The sequence below is a fragment of the Lynx canadensis genome, chromosome D2 (genome assembly GCF_007474595.2).
Source record: "Lynx canadensis isolate LIC74 chromosome D2, mLynCan4.pri.v2, whole genome shotgun sequence".
Taxonomy (NCBI): domain Eukaryota; kingdom Metazoa; phylum Chordata; class Mammalia; order Carnivora; family Felidae; genus Lynx; species Lynx canadensis.
Window position 1 is genome coordinate 83,700,662 of NC_044313.2, and position 24,977 is coordinate 83,725,638.

At 39.8% G+C, this 24,977-nt stretch overlaps 1 protein-coding gene across 1 annotated transcript in view; it reads right to left on the minus strand.

Annotated features, from left to right (window-relative positions):
* The window catches only part of PCDH15 (protocadherin related 15), a 786,947-nt gene that overhangs the window by 462,376 nt on the left and 299,594 nt on the right, over nucleotides 1-24,977 (minus strand). Inside the window, 2 exon segments of the mRNA XM_032595259.1 lie at nucleotides 2,521-2,631; nucleotides 9,999-10,118. Of these exon segments, the coding sequence (XP_032451150.1) occupies nucleotides 2,521-2,631; nucleotides 9,999-10,118 (231 nt within the window).

Consider the following 24,977-nt stretch of genomic DNA (forward strand, 5'->3'; position numbering starts at 1 on the left):
GATTCTCTCTCCCTCTCTCTTTACCCCTCTCCCACTTGTTCTCTCAAAATAGATAAACATTTAAAAATAAATAAATAAATAAAACTATTAAAAGGATATAGCTCTGACAGCTTTTAAAAACACCAAGAAGCTTATAATCTCCTATATTTAATATTCCCATTTTATAGTATAGGATTTAAATTTATAATAAAAATTGTTACAGATAAATTAACCTTTTCTTTCACTTATTGCCAGTTCCAATCCTTCCTCTTGCTGATTCACACATATCCTCGTATTTCATAATTTTATCCCTGAAATGCTAACCACTTACCACTCTCTCTCTCTCTCAGTTGTGGGCAGTCTAGCAAATTACATACAAATTGTTCCAGAAGCCTTCAAAAATATTTTAAATTAAACATCAATTCAAATGTTTTTGCTTGAACTTCTTTAAAAAAATAGCTCACTTTACTTGAACTTCTTTTTAAAAAAATAGCTCATTTTAAATAGCACAAGAAAAACTGATATATTCCACAGCAATCTTATTTTTCCTTAAATTTTATTAGAGATTCACGGTCAAACAAGAGAAGCTGTGTTTTTTTCTTCTCATTTTCACTGTGTAGAAAAACTATTAAAAAAAAAAGATTTCAGGGTTTTGAGGAGCTCTGAGAGGACCCCCCCCAGTAGATATTAGTTTCTCCTATATCTGCTGTTCGCACTCTAATCTCTGCCCGTGGATACCAAGATACTGACTTGAGAATTTTGAACGAAAATTTAGAAATCTGGCTTCAAAAATTAGATCTCTATCTACATATATCTACTATCTACCGACTATATAAAATAGGCAAATTAAGCTCATATATATTATATATAAATAAATACACTTTTATATAAGCAAGTCTATTTATATATAATAAATATATAAAATAACATTAATGTAAATATATATTATATATTTAATTATAATTGTACACAGACAAACTTTCCCTCCCTTTCTGGGAAAATATCTCTAGCTAAAAAATGGCCATTTAGTGACACCTTATCGCATATAAACTTGTTCATAACAGCTGATGGAGGATGCTTTCTTATTTCCACTCTGAGTGGTCTTCACGCTCTGCTATAGAAGTAGAATGGCAATGCTTAGGAATCCTTTAAGGCACAGGCGGGCTTCAGAGTCTAATAACTATTCGGAACATGATCTTGTCATGCTATGGACTTTTTCAATATTGGAAGCTATCTGTAGCCAGCCCTGTCAGATTTGCGGAAATAATAGCTTATTCTGGGTAAAAAGGCTAAGAATCCTCATCAGAGACGACAGCACACGTATACGAGGAAGGGGAGGGAGAGAGAAGAAAAAAAGGAGAAGAAGAAGGGAAAAGAGAAATCATACGAGGCGCCTACCGCTTTCTATCTCCTCCTCCTCCTCCTCCTCCTCCTCCTCTTCCTCCCCCTCCCCCTCCAGGTCCCCCTCTGACTCCTCTCCACCCCCTTCCCCAGGTTATCAGTGTGTCCAGCATCAGGAGATGCACAGAACTTGGTGCAATCTAGAGTTGGCTACCTCACCCCTTTTGCTACATAAGACTTCCTCAGCCTCCTTTCTCTAGGCTGACTCTGTGATCCCAGGCTGGAGAGGGAAGTTAGAAGGGAGAGGACTCTGGGTAGGAGTTTCCTCACAGTCGAAGGATGATCAGCAAACAAGAAGAGTCCTGGTTTCACCCCCTTTCCACCTGCTGGCAGTCAGACCTGAAATGCAGCCGTGGTGCTTAGGGCTGTGGTAGTCACTAGCACCTGACGAACAGGACACTGGGAAAATGGCCAAGTGTCAGGAAAGGGGCCCAGTGTGAGGGCAGAAGAAACCCGGTCCTTGGTGATATACCTGAGGTGTCAAGCCAGCACCTGATCCACACACAGCTGGGGCTTTATTAAGATAACAATAAAAGTCCACGTTATATAAGCGACTGGTTTTCACCTTTTCCCTTCCTGCTGTACATACATCCTGGTTACAGTCCCAGTAGCTGACATCTAGTGAGCAGGTGTTCAAGAAATGACAGCCAAGGGGGAAAAGATTACCAACCGGACACGTCTTCTCTTTCTTTGGCATACTGGGCGATCCCCCAGGGAGTAAAACATTCAGGTATTCCACTTCCACCCTGTGAGATGTTTGCACAGAGGGTCTGAGGCAGAGCCCGGGAACCTGTGTGTTTAGTATGCACCGAGGTGATTCTCCTGCAGGTCACACTCTGTGCCACATTGTGTCACATTCTGTGTCACAATTTGAGAAACACTTCAGGGCGAACTAAAGCCGAATTACCGAAGGGTGGGAATGTGACTCAGAGTGAAGCGAACAGTGGGTAGAAACACTCCTCCTGTTCCATTCCATCCCATTCCCCATCTAGAAGAACAGAACATATAAATTATGCTGTGGGCAGCCTACCCCGTTGAGGCCATAAATTCCAGCGGGCACTCTGCGAGCACTGACACATTTTGGGAGAGTCCTTTATTCCTAATCTCCCAGGAGGGAAGCGAGGGGGAATGAATACTCACATTAGCTTGGATGATGACAAAGTACCGAGTCTTGTCTTCATAGTTGAGCCTCTTCCTTAACACCACATTCCCAGTCAACATGAGGGGGATTTCAAAGGTGTCATTGGATGTCTGCCAACAGGGAGAGAGACAGAATCAACTCATTTGAATAGAAGATGAATTAGAGAATGCAGTATTGCAGCTGAGTCTCCCAGAAAGTTACAGATAGTAGGCTTATCATCTGAAAATTGAATGTTGCCTGTAAGCTTCCGATTTAATACTCCTTTCGTGTCTAAAAAGTTTCCATGTTGATGAATGGGTTTTACCAGAGTCATTTGATAACAACCCGGAAACTCGTCACCTGTGAGTTTTTAATGTATTTTTAGGGTTACCCTGGGACACTTCTCAACCAAACTGCAAGTATCTAAACATCTTCTCTATTACCACCATTTGTTTTATCACCCAAGAGCCCCAAGCATCGCAATTTGTGATCTCTACATAATATCCCTTTTCAACGTTGTTGTCAGGGAAGAAATGGAGGAGGAGGATGGTGACCTGTACGTGGTTCTGTTAGCTCGTGCATCATTAACCAAAACACGTCATTCTTCCAACCAAATGAAAGCGCATTCCTGGCACATCTCCAAGGAGAGGAAGAACAAGAACATTTTGGAAACGAGCACAAATGCTTTTGCTTTGAATTTGGTTAATCAGCTGAGCAGCTATTAATCCCTGAATTTGTTCCTTATTTGTTGTATTATTATATATTTTTTCATTTGAGAGAGAGGGAGAGAAAGTGGGGAAAAGGGAAGAGGAAGAGAGAGAGACAGAGACCCAAGCACACTCTATGCTAGTGCGGAGCCTGATGTGGGGCTCGACCCCACGAACCGTGAGATTATGACCTGAGCCGAAATCAAGAGTTGGACGCTCGACCTACTGAGCCACCTAGGTGCCCCAATTCCTCATTTATTTTAGATAAAATTCAATGACAATGATGGCACAAGAGAAGAAAAATGAAGAGAAACGAGAGAAGAAAGCTCAATGTTAAACTACTCTGATTTTGCTCATGGGTTAAAAGAGTTTGCAATGTTGGTAATTACAATTTTATGATTTTGGCTAGTAAAAATGCCTGATTCTTCTTTATTCCACATGCAGTATAAATGTTCATTCACATCATAAAGAAAATATAGGTAGGTTAAGAAAGATGTAGGGGCGCCTGAGTGGCTGAGTCATTTAGGCGACCCACTTCAGCTGAGGTCATGATCTCATGGTTCACAAGTTCAAGCCCCATGCTGGGCTCTGTGCTGCCAGCTCAGAGCCTGAAGCCTGCTTCAGAATCTGTGTCTTCCTCTTTCTCTGCCCCGCCCACACTCACACTGTGTCTCTGTCTCAAAAATAAAATAAAAACATTGAAAAAAGAAAGATGTTGACAAGGCAGGTGACCATCTTCAATTTACCCTGTATTATAGCCAAAATAGAACCTTTATCTCCTCTATTTTGTGTAGATTTGTAAAAAAACAAATAAACAAACAAACAAAAAGACTTTCCAAAGTAGATGTTTATAGGACATTCAAAAATGATGACATAACAGTAGTTACGGCAGACAGATTCCTATGGGAGCCCTCTCTATCCCCACTTCCTGATGGGCATCCGCACCTTTGTGTAAACCCTCCACCTTGAGTGTGGACAGGATCTGTGACCTGCTTGTAATCATCAGGATACAGCTTAGGTGATGAGCTGTCACTCTTATGGCCGCATTATGACATATAAGACTCCATGTTGCAAAGAGAAATGGTCTAGACACTCTCCTTGCAGAAGTCACAGGGTAAACAGCCAAAGAACTAAGTGTGGTCTCTCAGAGCTGGGAGAAGCTTCTAGCCAACAGCAAGCAAGACGCCAAGGGCCTGTGTCTTACAACCACGGAGAAACAATTTTTGACGGCAGCCTGAGTTCACTTGGAAAGAGGTCCTTCCTTAGTTGAACCTCCACCGGAGAACCAATATGCTCAACACCTAGACTGCAACCTTATGAGAGCCTAAGCAGAGAGCCCAGCTAAGCTGAGCCTAGACTCCTAAGTCACAGAAACTGTGCAAACATCAGTGTGTGTTGTTTTAAGACACTAAGTTTGTGATGGTTTGTTACACAGTAGTAGATAACTAACACACTATGTTAATCCCCAAGACTCACCTAAGGGATCACTGGTGACATATAGTAATGGCAACTGATATCTGCTATGATTGCTGAGTCTTCAACATAATAATTTCAAGTGATATTATATTTGTTATTTCTCTAATATTTAGGAACACACAGGCATGAGGATATACTCAAACATGTTCTTGTGTTAGAATCATCCTCTTTTTTATTTTTTTTTCAACGTTTATTTATTTTTGGGACAGAGAGAGACAGAGCATGAACGGGGGAGGGGCAGAGAGAGAGGGAGACACAGAATTGGAAACAGGCTCCAGGCTCTGAGCCATCAGCCCAGAGCCTGACGCGGGGCTCGAACTCCCGGACTGCGAGATCGTGACCTGGCTGAAGTCGGACGCTTAACCGACTGCGCCACCCAGGCGCCCCAGAATCATCCTCTTTTTTAAAATACAGAGACAAATGGACAACACATGTCCCCTTGGTTTTCAACAATTCCTCCAATTCTCCCTTTCTTAAAGAGAAAACAGCTCGACATAGATTTGGAATTCCAGTGTTTCTGGTTATAAACTGGTGCCAGTGGTAGGGGCGCCTGGGTGGCTCAGTCGGTTGAGCGTCCGACTTTGGCTCAGGTCATGATCTCACAGCTCGTGAGTTCGAGCCCCACATTGGGCTCTGTGCTGACAGCTCGGAGCCTGGAGCCTGCTTCAGATTCCGTGTCTCCTTTTCTCTCTGTCCCTAACCCACTCGCATTATGTCTCTATCTCTCTAAAAAATAAACAAACATTAAAAACATTAAAAAAAAAAAGAAAAAACTGGTGCCAGCGGCAAACGAGCTGATAACTCGTCACCGAAGATCCACAGCCATCAAGGAAATGGAGGCACGTTCTTCCATTGTTATTAAAACTTTGAAATGATTATATCATTGTTGCTGTTGCCAGATATTCGGGAAGGCCAGAATGGTTCAGAAGCAAAAACAAGTATGTGCCCTTGTCTTATAAATGTATACTGAAGAAAGGAACTTATTGGGTATTAATCGTTCTGTTTCTATATGGTTGATTATCTCCCACTTGACTCAGTCTTTCCACAAACAACACCTATAAACTCGGGGAAAAACACAAAAGGCAAAGGATACCGGATACCCCTCAAGAGATAACCAAAGCAGACACACTCTGGGAGATGTCACACACTTGAAAGAAGAGACAACATGGGTGAGTTTGCTGCTTTATGGTAGTTAGTAGCTTGAGGGCCAGTTACAACTCTGACAGAAAGTCTATCTGGCCTGAAGAATCAGGGGATAGATTTTGGGACAATCAAAGCTGATGGAAGGGGAGGGGAGGGGCAATCAGAAAGGAGAAAGCCAGGAAAGGAGAGGACAAAATCCCACTTAGAAAGGGTGTTCAGGTCTGTAGGTGAACTCCATACCACACCTGCATGAGGGAGACTATAATAGATGGACTAAGGAAAAATGTATACTAAATTGAGATTTGAGCTACCCCCAAGAGTTTTTTTTAACTTAAGTCCAACCATGTTCTCTGGTAGATTAAAAACAAACAAAAAAATCTTTTCAGAGGAATATGATAGAATTAAAAGTCTCTCCAGAACATCACATTCACAATGTCCAGGAGAGGGTTCAAAACAACTTGACCAATGATGAACTGGGAAATGTGATCCCTTTTCAAAAGAGGGAGAAAGTCAGGAAAGGCCAATGTCAGGACAAGTAGACACAGATTTTAAAGCAGCTATTTTAACCATGTCTGTGCTCAGAGATGTAAAAAAATGCTCACCACGAGGGAAAACAAGAGAAATCTTAGCAAAGAAATGTAAACTTAAAAATATTGGGGCGCCTGGGTGGCTCAGTTGGTTAAGCATCCAGCTCTTTATTTCAGCTCAGGTCATGATCTCATGGTTCATGGGTTCAAGCCCCACATCGGGCCCTGTGCTGACAGCACGGAGCCTGCTTGGGATTCTGTCTCCCTCCCTCTCTGTCCCTCCCCTGTTTGCTCTCTATCTCTCCCTCTCTCTCTCAAAATAAATAAATAAATAAATAAATAAATAAATAAACAAACAAACAAACATTGAAAAAAATAAAAATAAAAAAATAAAAATAAAAATGTAGAAAATTTAGGCCTGAGGATTATACTAGCTGGAAAAGAAGAAAAAAGAAATAGACCACTTGACACATTGGACAGATTCATTTGGAAACCAGAACCCCTGCTGTCATATTTCTATTTTTTCAGAGAGAAGGGAAATCTAGATTTGAATGTGAAATTTCATGGTTTTTAGATATTGGCTCAAAAAGTATTTAAATTAAAATGTGGCCAAACAAAATGTTTGTGAATTGAATGAAACTCCAGGTCATTAATTTGTGATTTCTGCTAGTGATTAACATAGCGTCAGTTGGAAGACAGACAAATGAAAACCCTGAGAGTTTTAATTAGAACAAACCAGTCTACACTTTTACCGTTACCATACCCTGTGGGACTAACATGAAAGAAATCATGACTGTGGCTACAAAAGCCAGAAGTGCCACGTTTTCAGGTTAAATATATTTGTAATACAATGTTGTTCTGAAATGGAGAAATCAGTATTGGAATATTATGGTGTGAAGTTTAAAGGTGGGTTATCTCTGTAAGGATATGTCTGGGTCAATGCTTGCTCCCCCCAATAACCCTAAGGTAAGTGCTCGTGTGGTGACTGATTCTTTTGTCTCACTGAATTAGGCCCATGGCCAGACGATGTCTTTATTTATTCCACAGTAGTGCTAGCTGGCTCAAGTACGTTCTTCTCATTCTGTAATTTGGACACTGCATGTGGCTGATGGGCTTACCCAAACTACAGGTAGTAAAAGGTACATATTATGTTTGACGGTGAGCTCACAAATCCCTGAAAGGGGGGGGAAGACTGCAGAAGGAATTACTGCACGGGTAACAAGGAGTTTCGGCCTCACAAAACTTCTAAAAGACGGCTCCTAAGTAATGCATTTTTTGTCTCACACTATTTCTAAACCTTGGATAGTTTTTTTTATTAATGTTTATTTATTTTTGAAAAAGACAGAGAGAGACAGAGTGTGAGTGGGGGAAGGGCAGAGAGAGAGGGAGACACAGAATCTGAAGCGGGCTCCAGGCTCTGAGCTGTCAGCACAGAGCCCAACGTGGGGCCTGAACCCACGAACCGTGAGATCATGGCCTGAGCTGAAGTTGGACGCTTAACCAACTGAGCCACCCAGGCGCCCCAGGATAGGTTTGTTTTTAATGCAGTGTGATAATCCTTTTCCTAGAATCCATGGCCTGGCTGTTCCATTTTTACAGCTTGAAGAATACAAGTTAGGAAACAGCCTTCATAAAATGTAAGCTAGAAACACAACACGCACATACGATTGATTCTTTCAAAAACCTAAATAGTAAGAAAGACAAACAGTTCAAACATGGGGCGTGAAGTAGCTGCCTGTTCCTACTGTTAAGGGAAAGCATTTCTCTTGTCCTTTTCTCCTCAGTTCCTTCTTTGATCTTTTCCACTCGATTTTTTGAGCAGACCTTCCTACTTACTGTCCTTCTCTTTAGCATTCTCATTACTTCCCCACTTCTCTGTCTCATTGCCTCTGCCTGCAAACACGTGGAGACATACATGTCAGGGGGTGAGACAAACACACAAAAACCATCCAGTCCCTTCTTAGACCCTGCTATGCCCAGGGGATTTTCTGTTCTCCATTTTTGTTCCCCTAATGTTTACAAAAGTTTAGCATGAGGACTAAACCATTTTATCAGGATGCAGTGGAGACGGGGTGGAGCCCATGCTGACCTGAACCCGGTCCTGACTCCAGGGCTCAGAGGCACCAAGCAGAGCTGGCCAGCCACACACCTTCGAGCCCAGCTCCCTCCTACCCACCAACTGAGCTTCCAGAAGGATACAGCTGGAGGGGGCTATGCTGAGAGAAACAAGTCAGAGAAAGACAGATATCATGATTTCACTCAGGTGGAATTTAAGAAACACAGCAGATGAACACTGGGGAAAGGAAGGAAAAATAACACACAGCCTGGGAGGCAAACCAATAATAGACCCTTAAATACAGAGAACTAACTGAGGGTTGATGGGGGGGAGGGGGCTGTTGGGTGGGGAGGATGGGCATTAAGGAAGGAACTTGTTGGGATGAGCACTGGGTGTCGTAAGTTAACTAACTTGAGAATAAAAAAAAAAAAGAAAGAAAAGAAAATGAGACTGTGCTTTCACGACTCAGAGTTCTGAGGATAGATTTGGGAGGTAAGTCCTGTTGGCCATTCTTGGTCTCTACAAGCTCAATGTTTTTGTTTGTTTTCATGTTTGTTTAAAGCTCGTATGACAAAACCATAATTTAAAAGTAAAGACAGAGCATTAACTTCCACACCTTTCATTTTCCCAATATTAAACATAAAGGAGAAGTATTCACTGAGAAAATTCACTTCAGAAGTGCTGTGGGGCAGCCACGGTGCCCTGACAACCCGTCTGGGCTGAGAGGAGGAGGAAGACAGAGGGCGGTCATGCCAGCCCAGGCTCAGGTCGCCACAGAACAACTCCGCCTTTATCAGCATGCTCTCTCACGTACCGGAGTGGGGGAAACACTCTCACAGCCCCATGGAAGACGTGGTGCAGAAATTCCACGGTCTAATAAAAACATAAGTAATTAATCTTTAAAAAGACAAACGTGGGGCACCTGGGTGGCTCAGTCGGTTAAGCGTCCGACTTCAGCTTAGGTCATGATCTCGCGGTTTGTGAGTTCCAGCCCCGCGTCGGGCACTGTGCTGACAGCTCGGAGCCTGGAACCTGCTTCAGACTCTCTCTCTTCCTCTTTCTCTCTGCTCTTCCCCACTCACACTCTGCACCTCTCTCTCTAAAAAATAAATAAGCATAAAAAAGCCAGTGTGTCTGGCTCACATTGTCCTCTCTCTCTCTGTCTCGCTCAAAAATAAGTATTAAAAAAAACAGCTTTGTCCCTTGTCTTCCTGAGGCTTCACTGGTGGAGAAGGGGCAGTGATGTCACTTTGTAAGAGCCACAAAGCACACGCATCACACTGGTGACATCATCCCCGGTGGTTTATTTACGATGCTTAGGAGTCCGCACACATAATGGAAATGAGGTGACAGTGGCATGTTACACCTATAAATATTTTTAAATTATTATTTCCCAAGCCCACCAAAACCTTCTTAAAAGTTTTAGAAGTATACCGCAAATAGTTAAAAGCCTGTAATTCTGGGATGGCTGGTAACAGCGCGAGGACACTAACGTGGCTGGAGGAGCTAAGGGTTGTGACAATACGGTAAGTGCCAGCTGCAGTAAACATCCCTCAGAGAGTCCACACTGCAGGTGGGGGCTGACATACCGGGTCCTCCGGATTGTACTGGATGACGTATTCTATCTGCCCATTTGGTCCATCATCTATGTCTGTAGCTCCGTTGTCTCCTGAAAACCCTGTAAATATTGTGGTGCCGACCGGAGTGAGCTGAAAGTAAAACGAGAAAGACACAGTCACTTCTCATTCATCCAGGGCACAGCAGAAGTGTCCCAGCACCCACCCAGCCTCTTGTCACACAAAGGAACACAGGAGGCAGCTGTCCACCGCCAGAGACCTGAAGCGTTTCAAGACAACACTTGCAAACCTTACATGGGAGTTCTCGCAAAGGCTGCAATTTCCATCATCACGGTCCCTGCTTTGGGTGGAAAATAAAAGGCCCTCATTCAGCGGGAGCACTTGTGGACCAATCGATCACCATTAGCATCTTAGGCCCTGTGGAGAAAACATATCTGCCGTTCCTCCTTAAATAAAAAACCTCGATGCATTAGGTTATCGACAAGCTGGAATTTAAATTGTACGAAGGAGCTGGCGACTTTATATTAAAATCAAAAACCAGTTTAGAGACACCAATGAAACGACACACCTGTGGAAATCTGAGGACGAGAGGCTGGAGACAGTGGTGCCTGGCCCATCAGAGGAGGGAGGGGGCTGACGGCTTCTTCTGTCCTTGCAGGGTGTTGGCAACACTGCCGTGCATTTTCATTTTGGATGAAACCCAGGGATTGGCTGTTATTTTCCATGACCTGTGGGGTACCTCTGTACAGGGAGTGCATTCCTATGTCCAGACCTTCCAGTCCTCAGGTTTTTGCTGGAATCCTACTCATTACTTACATTTCAACTTAACTAGGTATCACCCGCTCCTAGACTGCACCCAACAGAGCATTCTCTGATGGGCATCTGAGTCAGGAGACCTTCTTGTTGTGCTGGTGTTTATTACTTTATCTCCTTCATTGCTGCACTGAAATAATGTGTAAATGAATTTTGTCAATAAACAGACCTCTTTGCCTCTACAGAGCAGAGGCTTTTACTTTTTTTTATTTTTATTTTTAGATATGTCTTGGTAGTTGTTCAATGGGATTCTTTCATGGAGAAATTGTATCAGAGATTGAGAGAAAAAAAAGGGAGTTAACTCATTTATTTCTGTTTTCAGTGGGTACGGGTCCAAATCTGTTTGGGGATCCACAGGTCACGGAAATGAGAGAAGCCTGATGGCCTTGGGGGTGAACGGAGAGGCACATACATTCTGTGAACTGGTAGCTGCAACTCAGCCCCAACAAATTCTTGCCATCATGGAATATGGTCTTCTAATATTCTCATTTTATACGAAATGTCTTGGTCCTAAGGTTGGCAATAGATTCTAGAGAATTGAACTATGAATTAGAGGGGCCAAACAGAATATACTCATGGCAGACAGGGTCCCTCATGTCCCGAAGCCACGGGCACAGCATCCCTGCTGAGGGGAAGGAACAGGAGGTCGAGGAACTGGGCCCATGTGCCCGATGTTGGAGACCCTCACACCAGCGAGTGGGCTGGTGGCCGGGGAGCGAGAGCTACACAGCGAGTATGTTCTGGAACAATCACAGCCTTCGTGTGTCATCAGCCCTGCCAGCCCAGTCAGTACGCACTGAGGACAACGTGCCAGAACACTGATTGCTTGTACCAATTCACTATTACTAAAACCAATTAGTTTTTATTTTTTAACACTTTTTTTAATGTTATTTATTTATTTTGTGTGTGTGTGTGAGAGAGAGAGAGAGAGGACACAAGCAGGAGAGGGACAGAGAGAGAGGGAGACAGAGACTCCCAAGCAGGCTCCCTGATGTTAACACACAGCCTGATGCGGGGCTCAAACCAACAGACTGTGAGATCATGTCCTGAGCTGAACCCAAGACTCAGACACTTAACTGACTGTGCCACCCAGGTGCCCCAGTGTTTTTAAACTGAAGGAAGAAGTTTGAACACAATCAGTTAATTAGTCACCTGTACATTATGAAACATGGTGACTTCAACCCACGGCGCCACATCAAAGTTATTTAAAAGTAAAACAAACAAAAAAGTAAAACAAACAAGAGAAAAACCTTAGGACTCTCTCACCTGATAATGTAACAAGTTATCTAACATTCAGTGCATTTTTACTATACAGTGACATTATTTTCTTTTGGAAATTTTACATTATGTAGACAGGTTGACAGTTTTCTCCATGCTGGTTTAATAATAGAAATTCAAGTTGACTAGATGTAAAGTTTGAAGTATTATCTATCCACGTAGAAAAAAAAGCAAAAACAAAAACACCTAACCTCACATTGGAATCTCAGAATCCAAGATGCAAATGAAACCTCCCTGATGATTCATGTAAGTGATGGGATGGCAGTTTTATATGAAAAGAACTATTTTTAGTCAAGGAGAAAATAAAGCATAATAATCTAAATCTCAACATTATCTATTACCCAGACTTTTCAAGATTGAGTTTTTAGAAATAAATATTCTGTATAGTATTTGTTTGGAATGGATGATTTGAAGGATGTTACTTCTTACTATGCAATATTTGCAAATTCAAAGACCCTAACCATGAAAAGATCTGTATCTTTCTCCAGCTGTCCAAATGTTTTTGAAACTCAAAAAAGGCAACACAAAACTGCTATGGTGCCTTAATGTACTACGACCAATTAATATTTTTCCTCTTCCTCACTAACATGTTTCCTTTAGATGTAAACATCACTGGGCTTCTTGTGGCTCAGTTGGTTGAGCGTCCAACTCTTGATTTTGGCTCAGGGTATGATCCCAGGGGGTTCTGGAATCTAGCTCTGTGTCAGGTTTCATGCTGAGCATAGATCCTACTTGGGATTCTGTCTCTCTCCCTCCCTCTGCCCCTCTCCTGCTCACTCTCTCTCATGCAAAACTAAATAAATAAAATTTAAAATACAAAAATAAAAATTTATAAGGAGGCATAATTTTTAATAGCTAGTCATTCGAAATAAACCCCACGTTATTTTCTTGGTTGCCTTTATAAAAATACATTCAGTGACAAAGTCCAACAAAGACGGTTGTTAGACTACATGTAAAAGGACTTACCATGCATTTGTTTATGATGGTAATTTGAGGTTGGTCCAACAAGTAATTTAATTTCAATCATACTTGTTTTAGGACTTAAGATTATTTTGGGGTGCTGCACATACCTGGCCCCAGTAGAATTTATGTGACCATATATATTTTCATAATTCCTTGAAATTACAAGTAGAAATATGATTATACAATAAATTCTACTAGTTTGTGTGTTTGGATGGAAAATAACAGAGAAACAGTTGCCTAGTTGTGTACATAGAGAATCAATCTTACCATTGCCATAATGATATCATACAAAAGTTATGAATGACCTCTATCTAAATAGAATTTTAAGCTCATTTTATTTATTTTCATTTTTTCTCAATAGAATGTATTGCTATTCATGTTTCTTGACATATTACTTAAAAATTTTTATTTAAATTCTAGTTATCTAGCATATAATATAATATTGGTTTCAGGAATGGAATTTAGTGATTCATTACTTACATAAGCTCTTTTCTGTTTTTGAGAGAGAGCATGCACGTGCACAGAAGCAGGGCAGACAGAGAGAGAGAAAGAGAGAGAGAGAGAGAGAGAGAGAATATCCCAAGCAGACTCCAGGCTCAGCACGGATCTTGATGTGGGGCTCGATCCTGTGACCCAGGGATCATGACCTGAGCCAAAATCAACAGTTGGCTCTTCAACCTACTGAGCCACATAAGCTCTTTTTAAAAGGAAAATTAGTGCCTTGGAAATGGAATGGAAAGCATTATTAAAACAGCAGCAGATTTCTGCACCACATTTGGTTCGGGTGCTGTCTGTGTTTACAATTTCAGTAAGGGTTAGAAAGACTTTCACTCCAACTTTGAAAATGTGGTATTTACTTGTTGAGAGCAAAAGACTCAGAAATATGCCGCGTCATTCATTCAGCATTTGCATTGACTGGTGAGTTCTGTTCTCTTCCATACTTGTATGTTCAGGCCAAAGATGTTGGCACATCTTCTCCTCATTTCCAAATTTCCCCCTCAGACACACAGTGGTAAAATGCAGCCTGCACACTTGTATCTGTGGTCTACAGCTCACATGGTTGGCCTGTTCAGATACAGGCAAGTGTTAGGAATGTTGAAAGCTAACATAAGAAAAACAGCTAAGAAAAAAGAAGGCATGGCATTCTGTGCTAATAAGCAAGGTCTGGAGAGATGAAGAGGTTCCAGTTCACTAGCTGCTAACAAGCAAAAGGGTGTTGGGACACACGACATGGTTTTAAACAATGTAAGTTTTCAGCACAGATTTTGTTCATTATATCTATACCCAGCGGAAGAAAGCATATATCCATACACACACACACACACACACACACACACACACACACACACTTCATAAATGTCAAACCACACAGTGGTGCTTTGTAAATTTCTGAATATGATGTAGGGGTTGAAACACGACAGGCTGTTTATCACAAAACTACATTGCCCTATACATTATTATTAACGGTTTTCAGGGCACATCTGCCATGCAGATGGGCATGTTCCGTGTTAACATTTCAGCAAGTCTCAGAAATATACATTTGGTTTTCTGAAGGGCATTCTATGCATGGGATGATCATTGGCTTGGGCAGCTGCCTGAGGGCGTCACTTACTTATTTAGTTCATATCTCTTCCCACAGATGATTTTACAGCTACTGGGAAATACAGAAAACGCACAGATACGTGCAAATGTAAAAGTTAAAGAAAATCAAAGCAAGAAAATTCAGTATTTCAAGAAGATGCATAAGATAAATTAGAATGTGAAAATAAAAAATGAACAGTTCTCAGTTAACCGTCTGTGTATCTCATGATCCATGGTAGTGAACCTAACCTAAACATTATGAATAGTGCTCCAAAGAGAGATTTGTCCTCACATGCAATCTTATTTGCAGTATTTCCCCACACAAGGATTGCATTCATGGTTTCATGTAAATAAAACTGATTCTCATTACCCATGGTAATCTTATTCTATAAAGTCACTGTGAACACTGAATTAACAAATACTGAGCCATTGCTTCTAGAGAGAATACAGGGTTATTACACCACTGGGGAGGGCGGGGTGGGGGACACAAGTTTAGCTTCCTGCAAGGCTCTGGTCACAACACTTTCATCAACCAATCTATATGTAACCTTGCTTCATGTGTGCTACTGTTTAAAGAGGCCTTATTTAATATGTGCTTTTGAGTCACTACCACTTAGCTTACAGCCAGCAGCACCATAACTGATGCCTGAATAAAACTTGTCTAACGCACATATTCTCTCCAGAAGGTACGTTACTGCCTTCTTGGCCTAGGAACGCTACACAGCATGGAAGCGCTACACTTGGGGGCCATCTTAAACAGCAAAGTCACCAACAGAGTGTACACAGGTGGAAACAATGTGGCACTAGCTAGACCACAAAAAAGGATACTTGTTTATAGTGAGAGGTGAAACAATGGGCACAGTGTTACCTTGTTTGGCTTTAGTTAGAGGTGTCCACAGGGGGTGATCCTAATTCTTCATCCCTTTGTGCACGTTTGTGAATGACCACAGAAGTTTGGGCATTATTGAATTTGGACTCATAAATAAATTTGAGCAACTAGGCAAAGTTGCAATTACAGAATCAGTGGTAATGAAGATTGGCCATACATAACAAGCAATACTAGTAATGTATTAGCAGCGTGACTAAAAGTCTCAATCTACCAGAAGCTGAGACAGGATTGGGTATCATCTCTGTGTCCACTTAGCTCAATGATCCCCATTCTTCTGAAGTTGTTTCCTGCCTATGAATGTCAAAATTGGATTAAAGCCCTTATGAGGAACATTTTAGATCTGTATTTTCATTGTTTAATAAAAAATTAAATCAATGGAAAGATATGTTGTGTCAATAAATTTGTCTTATCAATAAGGTAAAGTTGTCAGTTCTGTACAAACTTATCAATAGATGTGGAAATTTGATTCTAAAATTTTAAGTTGTCTTAAAGAAGAACTAAGTTTGGGGGAGCCTGGGTGGCTCAGTCAGTTAATCATCTGACTCTTAATCTCAGCTCAGGTCTTGATCTCAGGGTTGTGAGTTCAAACCAAGCGCTGGGCTCCACGCTGGGTGTGAAGTCTACTTGAAAGAAACAAAAAAAACACAGAGGAAGGAGGAAGAGGAGCAGGAGGAGGAGGAGAACTAAGTCGGAAGACTAACAATGCCCAGTTTCTAGACTTTAATACAAATCTTAGAAACTGAGATACTGTGGTATTGGCTTGAGAGTAAACAAATATACCAGGGGGGCAGTATATCATGTGCAAAAACAATCCCCATAGGTAGTTACCTGATTCATGGAAAAAGACAACAGTGGTTGTGAACTCAATGATCTCTTCAATAAATGGTGCTATGTTAATTAGAAATCCATGGGGGGGGGGCGATGGGTGGCTCAGTTGGTTGAGCTTCCCACTCTTGATTTCAGTTCAGGTCATGATCCCAGGCTCCCTGCTTAAGATTCTCTCCCCCCACCACCCCCCCCCCTGCACTCTCTCTGTCTCAATAAATAAGTAAATAAGTAAATAATAAAATTAAATCTTACAAAAAAGATACATATGGAAAAAAATGATACCAATTCATACTTCACAGCCTACATAATACAAAATTCCGGAACATGTGAGTGGCTCAGTAGGTTGAGTGTCCCACTTTTGATTTTAGCCGGGTTATGTCTCAGGGTCGTGAGTTCAAGCCCCGCATTGGGCTCTGTGCTAGGAGTGAAGCCTACTTAAAATAAACACACCAAAACCACAAATCTAAGTTCCAGGTGGCCTTATGCACTGTGGATAGGAAGATAAATTTGTGCAGCCTCTGTAGAAAATAGTAAGGAGGTTTCTAAAAATATTAGAAATAGAATTACCCTATGATCCAATGATACTACTTTGGGGTATTTATCCAAAAGTAATGAAAGCACTAACTCAAAGATAAATGCAACTCCATGTTCATTGCAGCAATATTTACAATAGCTAAGACACAGGAAAACCTAAGTGTCCATTGGTAGATAAATGGATAAAAAAATATGATACACAAATATACTCACACAATGGAGTAACATGCATCTTTTATGATACATATTAAAGTATGTGTGTGCATGTATATAGGTATGCATATGTGCATATCTATATCTATCTATATCTACATCTATGACTATAACTGTATCTACGTATATATGTAAGAGAGAATCACTAAGCCATAGAAAAGAAGGAAACCTTGCCATTTGCACAACACAGATGGACTTTGGGGGAATTGCATTAAATGAAATAAGTATAAGAAAGCACCATATAATCTCACTTATATGTGGAATCTAAAAAAACAAATAAGAATCCTCAAAACACACACACACACACACACACACACACACACACACACACAATGAATTCATAGGTACAGAGAGCAGACTGGTGGTTGCCAGAGGTATGGGTGTGGTGTGTGTGTTTTCACACCCCCTGGTTGAAGGCAGTCAAAAGGTACAGAAGGCGCAAAGCTCAAGCCTTAAGAGAGGTAACCCCGGGAGTGCAGTGCACAGTGATGACTACAGTGAACAACAGGGTGTTACATGTGTGAAACCTGCTGAGCAAGTAGATCTACAAAGTTCTCACCACACACAGAAAAACGCTAAGTCTATGTGTGATGACTGTTGCCTAGACCTACTGTGGTGACCATTCCAAATATGCACGTACACCAATCATTTCACTGTATGTCTGAGATTACTACATCATGTGCCGATTGTATCTTTAAAAATATACATCACAAGAGTGAGGAGCCACTAAACTCTACACCTGAAACCAATTTTACGATGTATGTTAAATAACCAGAATTTAAATCAAAAATTGAAATAAAACTTGCAAATTATAAGATACAGTTTAGAAAACAAGATCCTATCTTCGAGATACTACAATCGGCAAACGTTAAATAAGAAATATGAAAAAAACCATGAAAACTATGGACAGATTGTACTACATTAAAAATAAGAACCCCTATCTATTACCACTAATAAGAGAGTAAAAATATAAAGAAAAAAGTGGTGGAGATCCATTCAGTACGTATATGCAGCAAGGAAATTATGTTCGGAACATATAAAGAACTTCTACAATACAAGCAAATGACAGACGCTTGAATAGAAAATTCACAAAAAAGAGCGTAAGCTTGTGGCCAATAAACATATAAAAAGTGCAGACTTTCATTAGGCATCGGGAAATCCTAATTAAAACACCAATGGAACATGACTCAATGCCCACCAAACTGGCTAAAATTAGTACCAGTGAAAAGACCAAGTTCTGTTCCTGAGGTACAGCAGGTTGATTTTGCAGAGGTGAGGGTCGGCCTCCATCTTCTAATGCACCCAGGGTGGTACCCGCCTCAGCACTCTGAATGGCCGTTGACTTATCTGCACCGGGGTCCCGACAGTCTTCCAGTGCTTTGATCATACTTCATGATCCTTTGAAGATAAGCTGTAGTGTTTGCACGGTGTTAGAAATCCCTGCTCTCTCATTTACGTGGTCCTCGAAAATGGACCTATTTTAAAATGATGAGCTGCTATCTTCTTGTCCCTGCACGGATTTTCAGGGTCTCCTCAATTACACTGGATGGTCTGAAGATTCTCTTCCATCACAGTCATCTCTCCAAATTAGAAGCCATTCATTCTTTGGTTGTTATTCTTCCTTTAACTTCCTCCTCAGATAAAATAATTGTATGATCTTTCTTGAAAGTCACCCTGCTTTGGAAGTAACGCTTTAGAGCAGTGATCTATTTAAAAACCAAGAGAGCCAGTACAAACGGAGTGTTGTAATGAATTTGTACACGGCTTCACATTGTTGAGGACTTCAGCTTTTTCTTAGGATGACTAAATCACATAGTCTCTGAGTCTCTGCTTATGTATCGAAAGCTTATTATAATCACTGTTTCTGTGACAAGTGCGTTGGTGTTATATTAACTCATTAATAGAATATTTGTCTTATTCAAACATTTATCCAAATCAAAGGTCTATGTGAAGTGTATCTTAAAACTTTCCAGAACTGCAAATAACACACATTCCTGAATTCAAATTCAGTGGAAGTTACCTTGCAAAGAAAAAAGAGTTAGAAAAACATTATGTATGTTCTTCATGTTCCCTTTAACATCATATTGTTTTTGCACCTGTGTGGAGAATCTGGCTTGCCTATTTTGGTCATGAAAGCCACATAATTACTATTGAAAAGTGCTTCCTCTGAAGAAATCATTAAAGGCAAATTCATGCAGATAAGTATCTTCAAAATAAGAGGATTTATTATTAGAGTGATAATTAACTCTATTCATCTTCACTAAAAACTAAAGCAAATTTAAGCAAGTAAGCTTAAATTGAATTTATGCGTGTTTATCTATACATACACACACACACAGAGAATGTACATGTATGTGTATGACCTTGCTAAATTTGAAATTTCTTGAATAGCTGGATACTTGAATCCCTTAAAACAGCTGAAACCCATTTCCATGTTTAAAGTAGAGAATATATATTTTATGTGCTTCTTTCCTGTCCCTTAATCTCCTCCTCTTTTTTTCTTTTATTGCTTGTCTTCCTTTTCCCAGAGAGAATGTGCCTAATTCCCTGGAGGAGGAAAACGGGGACCAGTGAAAGGAACTGAGGCTTAGTCTTCTTCTCTGGGAGCTTTTGTGTGCTGTGAATTACATGCCGGTGCTGTCTATTCAAAGAAATTCTATGCATGGGCATGGCTCTGAAGGTCCAGTCATTTTTTTTATTCCTTGAATAGTTGAAGATATTTATCAAGTTTCCAATACATGAACGTTTCATATATATTTTATATACATGTCATATATGTGTGTGTGTGTGTGTGTGTGTGTGTATATATACATACATATATATATGTATATATATACGTATATATATGGTATTTTCCAACATATAAAATATATAAATTTTAAAAATCATTTTATATCCAGCAAATATAAGGAATACATATATAAAATGTGGTAAAAATTCTTAAATATAGACAAAATCTCACTCTTATGCTTCCTCAAGGACAACATCTGTGCTCTTAGATCCAGTAAAATGACTGATAAGAATAGATGTCTAAAAATACATGTATTAATGGAAGCAGAGGATGCTGCCATGATGAAATGTGAACGAAGAGCACAAGACTAGGAATTTGATCAGGACAGTGACCGCTCAACTGGAATACATTCAGAGTTGATGTCATTCCACCATTGTGAGAAAAATCTGGGTTGGTCAGTGTTGTTCCACTAATTCCTGCCAGTTTACAGATTTACATTTTGCATTTCATTTGTCAAGACATCTTGATTTTCAAATACATAACTTTTTTTGAAGCATAGTTCCAAGGCAAAGTTAACCACAAGAAAGGATGGCCAGAACCTATACTAAGTATTTCAAAAGTATTATCTCTTTTTGTCCTTTAAACAACTTTGCAACATTATTTTTTGTTGTTATACTTATTTTATAGTTGAGGAATCACAGGCAAAGAACTTCTTTCTTTTTATGTAAAAAAATTTTTTTTAAATGTTTATTTATGTTTGAGAGAGTGTGAGCAGGTGAGGGGCAGAGAGAGAGACAGAATCTGAAGCAGGCTCCAGGCTCCGAGCTGTCAGCACAGAGCCCGAGGCGGGGCTCGGACTCACGTACTGTGAGATCATGACCTGAGTGAAGTTGGACGCTTAACCAACTGAGCCACCCAGGCGCCCCAAAGAACTTCTTCTTGATGTCATAATTCTACTGCTTGGTAGATCAGGACTACAACACAGACTGCCTGACTTCAGAGTATAAATTCCCAGGCACTGTGAAATATATTATTTCAGAAATTTCGTAATCTGCTATTAATAAACTTTGGAGTAAAGGGGAAATGAAAGAGGAAATAAACACAATGTGGCACATACCAGAACGCAACACACAGATAATCTGAAATGATGCAATTTGGAGATAAATTATGTTTGGCCCTAAGGAAAAATAGTCTTGTGATATCTTATGGAAAGACAAAGAATTCAACGAAGCTAGTGTCTGCATTTCAGAGAACTCATATTATGATTGCCATTGAAAACAGTAGATTCTCAGCAAGCAGATTATTTCATAAATTCCCAAATTATCATTTCAGTATACTCACCTTTTCACTCATAATCAAACCTTCATTGCTAGTTTATTGCATAATGCCTAAAGAAGCACTCAACAAATGCTCAAGGGGCAAAGAGAAGTAGCAGTACCCGACCACAGTGATTTGCATTTCATCAACGGTTTTTCAGCAAATCAGTGTTTCACAAATCACTCATAAAAATGTTAGGCAAATGTCTGAAGAAGCCACCCTTATCAGTAACAGGACACATTGATGGTGTGTGTCTCTTTTGTTATGTCCTATGAAAAACACCTATTATCTTTGTGGCATTTCTGAACAAAATTTATAATCATGAAGAGGTATCAGGTAAACGCAAACTGAGAAATAGTCTATAAACTGCCCTACTCTTGACAATTAAAGTCATTAATGGCAAGGGAATACTAAGGAGCTGAGATGGAGACCTCAAAGCCTGTAACGAAATGCAACGTTTGATCTTAGATAAGGATTTTATTGGGAAAATAAGCAAAAGTTAAAAAGGGTCTATATATGATATACAATATATATTATGCATATGACTATATGGCATATATACACATAAGCAATATATAGACACATGCATCTATTATCTATCATCTATCACCTATCTATCACCTATCTATCATCTATCCCTCTATCTATCTATCTATCTATCTATCTATCATCTATCAAAACAATAAAAGTACCAAAGTCTAGAGAAGACTAAAAGAGATATGCCTAAAATAAAATAATATGACATCCTAGAAACCTGGAACTAGAATAAGGACATTAGGTAAAAACTAACGACATCCAAATAAATGTGGATTTTAGTTAATAATTGTATTTCACTTTTGTTAAAGATGTCCGATACTAATAAAAGCTGTTAACAATACCGGAAATTGGATGTTGGTTAAATGGGCACTCCATTACTTCTATTAAAATGTTATTTAGGTCTAAAAAGTTCTGATATTTTTTAAATAAATAATAGAAAATATGATCGTAAAACAGACCATATCCATTGGCACTTTCATAACAAAATCCAAGACTTGAGTATATCATTTGTTATATGAAAAATATTTTTAAAATAATAAAGCCGTGTTCCTTTACATTTAATTTTTATATACATAAAGTATATATTTGGAACAATTCTCAGCCAAAACATTAAATAAGGTACACCTGAAGGCGAAAGAAGAAACAAAAGAGAGAGCAAGAGATTCTCATACTTTTCTATGGTTTAATTTGTCTGAGTTCAGCTGCTAGTTTCTGATAGGTATGAACATTAAAATGTCTTTAATCATTAACTTAATCTTTAAAACATTTAGAAAGCAATTTTTTTTTGATGTTCATTTATTTTTAAGACAGACAGAGACAGAGTGTGATGCAGCAAAGGGGCAGAGAGAGAGGGAGACACAGAATCCGAAGCAGACTCCAGGCACTGAGCTGTCAGCACAGAGCCCGACATGGGGCTCGAAGCCTCAAACTGTGAGTACATGACCTCAGCCCAAGTCAGGAGCTTAATTAACCAACTGAGCCACCCAGGTGCCCCGAAACCAATTAAAAAAAAAATTAATGAGCACATTAACTTAACAGGTATTGTTGAAGAAAAGTACTATACAATGTCAGAAGAAAAATGTGTAATGGCATTTAATATAAAATAAAATAAAAATCCTAATTAACCAGCATATGATACCAGCTAATATGAAATACCCTCTATGGTATGTAAACTATTATACATGTAGTTGGGCAAGATGGTCATCTTGGTATGTTGGTCATCATGTCACTTTTTGTAATTCTTCATGAATATATAGGCATTCTATAGAAAAAGTTTCATATATATATATATAAAAAGGATATATATACATATATAGGACATATATATTATATAAAATATATAATATAAGTATATATAATACATAAATGACATATGTATATATATATCTCCTTTTCTTACAGTCCAAATCTGATGTTATGTCATCACCATCCCCCAACCTACTTTATATTTTATAGTTATTAGTCATAAATAAGGTATTTTAGTGCCCCTGCCATAATGCATTAAAGGGAGTTTTCAAGGTTATTAATCTCACAAAATTTAAACAAAGTGAAAGAGAGAATCTTTGTTGATTTGAAGTTGAAAACCATATAATAAGGAAAGTGAATAAGATGAATTTTAAAACTGTATTTATCAGTCAGTGTTACATGGGATTAAGTCTTTCTCATTTTTTTAATTAGTCTATTATTTTCCCCATAGTTTAAGAAATATGAGCAGTAGCAACATAATTAGAATAAGTATAAGGTAGTAGGGGCCTTGGTGGGTCAGTTGATTGAGTTTTTGACTCTTTTATTTTTAATTTTTTTAACATTTATTCATTTTTGAGAGACAGACAGAGCATGAGTGGGGGAGGGGCAGAGAGAGAGGGAGACACAGAACCAGAAGTAGGCTCCAGGCTCTGAGCTGTCAGCACAGAGCCTGATGCAGGGCTCGAACTCACGGACCATGAGATCATGACCTGAGTAGAAGTCAGACACTTAACCAACTGAGCCACCCAGGTACCCAGAGTTTTTGACTCTTGATTTCAGGTTAGGTCATGATCCCAGGGTTGTGGGATTGAGTCCCAAGTCTGGCTCCCTGCTGAGCATGGAGCCTGCTTAAGATTCTCTCTCTCCCTCTCTCTCTGCCCCTCCTCCACTCACATGCATCGTCTCTCTAAAACAAAACAAAACAAAACAAAACAAAACAAAAGTCTAAAAGTAAAGGGTATAAGCTACATAGTTATTAACCTAAAAATGTGGTAAAAATAAAAATAAATTTAATAAAACATTTCAGCAAAAAAGAAATGTTTCAGGGGCGCCTGGGTGGCTCAGTTGGTTGAGTGTCCAGCTTTGGCTCAGGTCATGATCTCAACAGTTTGTGAGTTTGAGCCCCACATCGGGCTCAGAGCCCTGCTGTCAGCTCAGAGCCCGGAGCCTGTTTCGGATTCTGTGTCTCCCTTTCTCTCTGCTCCTCCCCCACTCGTGCTCTGTCTCTCTCTCTAAAAAATAAATAAAACATTTAAAAAAAAAAGAGAAATGTTTCATAGTGAAAATAATCATGTGTATTTTACGTTGAAAATTAAATTTGGGGAAGCATGACCTCATGAATGTGGGGAGTGCAGGATCTAACGAAGTAGTTGGCCATCACGCCCTTGCGACCATTCCATGAATTCACAGAGCATCTCCAGAATTGGAGGCTTGGCCTTACCTCCTCCGTATCCTTTAGTCTTCAGTAAACTATCCCAAATACACTATTATCTCTTCCATCCAGGAAACCAAACCTATTGGAAATTATTCAATTTTCTGTGATCACACAGATAAGAGGCACAGCCCCTTCCTGAAGTCACCACCTCGGTTTGACAATACAAAACACGGTGCCCCATTCTCTCTAACATTCTGTTAGCACATCATTCTTGTACTGAACTATGAACCAGGACAATAATTTAGACCCAACAAGTAAGGGTAACTGTTTTTCAAATTAGTACTAATACTGTTTGTATGATTGGTCTTACATACTCCTCAGTCTTTCTGAAAACCTTATTTTTTTAAATTATTTTAAGTTTTATGTATTTATTTTGAAAGTGAGAAAGCGTGCTTGCAAGTGGGGGAGGGGCAGTGAGAGACAGGGGGAGAGAGAGAGAATCCCAAGCAGGCTGTGTGCTGTCAGCACAGAGCCTGATGCAGGGTTCCATTGCACCCACTGTAAGATCATGACCTGAGCCGAAATCAAGAGTCAGACTATGAACCGACTGAGCCACCCAGGTGCTCCTGAAAACCTTATTAAAAAAAAATTAAAAAAAAATCTTTTAATGTTTGTTTATTTACTTAT